At 36.5% G+C, this 1,164-nt stretch overlaps 1 protein-coding gene across 1 annotated transcript in view; it reads right to left on the minus strand.

Moving 5' to 3' along the window:
* The window catches only part of LOC108750488 (glucose-fructose oxidoreductase domain-containing protein 1), a 2,137-nt gene extending 1,038 nt beyond the window's left edge, over positions 1–1,099 (minus strand). The window contains exon 1 of the mRNA XM_018489954.1: positions 378–1,099. Coding sequence (XP_018345456.1) covers positions 378–864 — 487 coding nt within the window. The 5' untranslated portion in view covers positions 865–1,099. The remainder of the gene's footprint in view (positions 1–377) is intronic.
* Between the last annotated feature and the right edge of the window lie 65 nt (positions 1,100–1,164).

Here is a 1,164-nt window from a genome sequence, read left to right on the forward strand (position 1 = left end):
CTTTACTTCAAAAGAAGTCACAAAAAATTTAAAGATTTTTTTTTAAACAAAATTTTTTAAATAAAAAATTACTAATCATTAAATTAAATTGACTAATCAAATAATATCAGTAAAAAGAGAGATATACACACAGCAAATGTCATGTTTGTAATTTTATCGTATCCTTTAAAAATTATCCACTTTGAGTTGTGACAATTGTTGACATCCTATAAAATTATAATAAATACGAAACAATTCATCAAAGTGAAATAACTCCGAATATCATCAATAGTTCATATTTATCTTCATCAGCCAAAGTAATTAAATTTAAAATAAAATAATTTCTTATATTAATTTAAGTGTGTAAAATGTCTTGCATTTGATTTCTCTGTGTTTACCATTGTGCAATAAACTGCCCATGTGTACTCGGACTTCTATTACTGTTACAGGTCCACCCAAATATCCATCTTCCAATGCTTTCTTCATATGTACGAAGGCTGGCAAAAATCTTAGACTGTGATTGACTATACTGATCAGCGAAGGATAATACTGTGCGGCCCGTACCATCTTCAAGGCTTCACTTTGACTCAGACCTGCAGGCTTATCACATACGACGTGTTTTCCTATGCCTAAGGCTTTGACAGCGATCTGGGAATGCAAGCTCGGCGAGCACATTATGAAGATCAAGTCCACGTCCTTTCTCAGAAGAACATCGTCTATACGGCTTGTGTGAAACGGTATTTGAAGATCGTTTGCTACCTCCGAAACCTCCGCTAGCGTACGACCCCATATAGCTTCGATTCTGAAGCCCTTTTCTCTCAGGAAAGGTATAATGATCCTGACGATGCTGCCTGTGCCAAACACCCCGATGCCGGGTAACGTCATCCTGAACGCGTGAAGACACGTTCGTTCCTTTATTTCCCTTTAATTCTCCACTTAACCTATGGCGCGACGACAGCAGTCTCCACTCTTTTCTTAGCAATGAATAAGAGTGTCCCGTAGTTTACTTTCAGTTTTGCTTGATATTTAGTCACGCTTCTGCATTTTCGGACTTTAGAATTCAAATGCAGGTGACGTATTAGCGAATTTGTCTACGACAGCAGTGGTGAATCATGGCGAATGAAGCCGTATACATATAATTATCATTATGAACACAAATAAACAAACATTTAAGGCTGATACATA

This window comes from Trachymyrmex septentrionalis, unplaced genomic scaffold (assembly GCF_001594115.1).
Source record: "Trachymyrmex septentrionalis isolate Tsep2-gDNA-1 unplaced genomic scaffold, Tsep1.0 scaffold37, whole genome shotgun sequence".
In the NCBI taxonomy this organism is placed as follows: Eukaryota; Metazoa; Arthropoda; class Insecta; order Hymenoptera; family Formicidae; genus Trachymyrmex; species Trachymyrmex septentrionalis.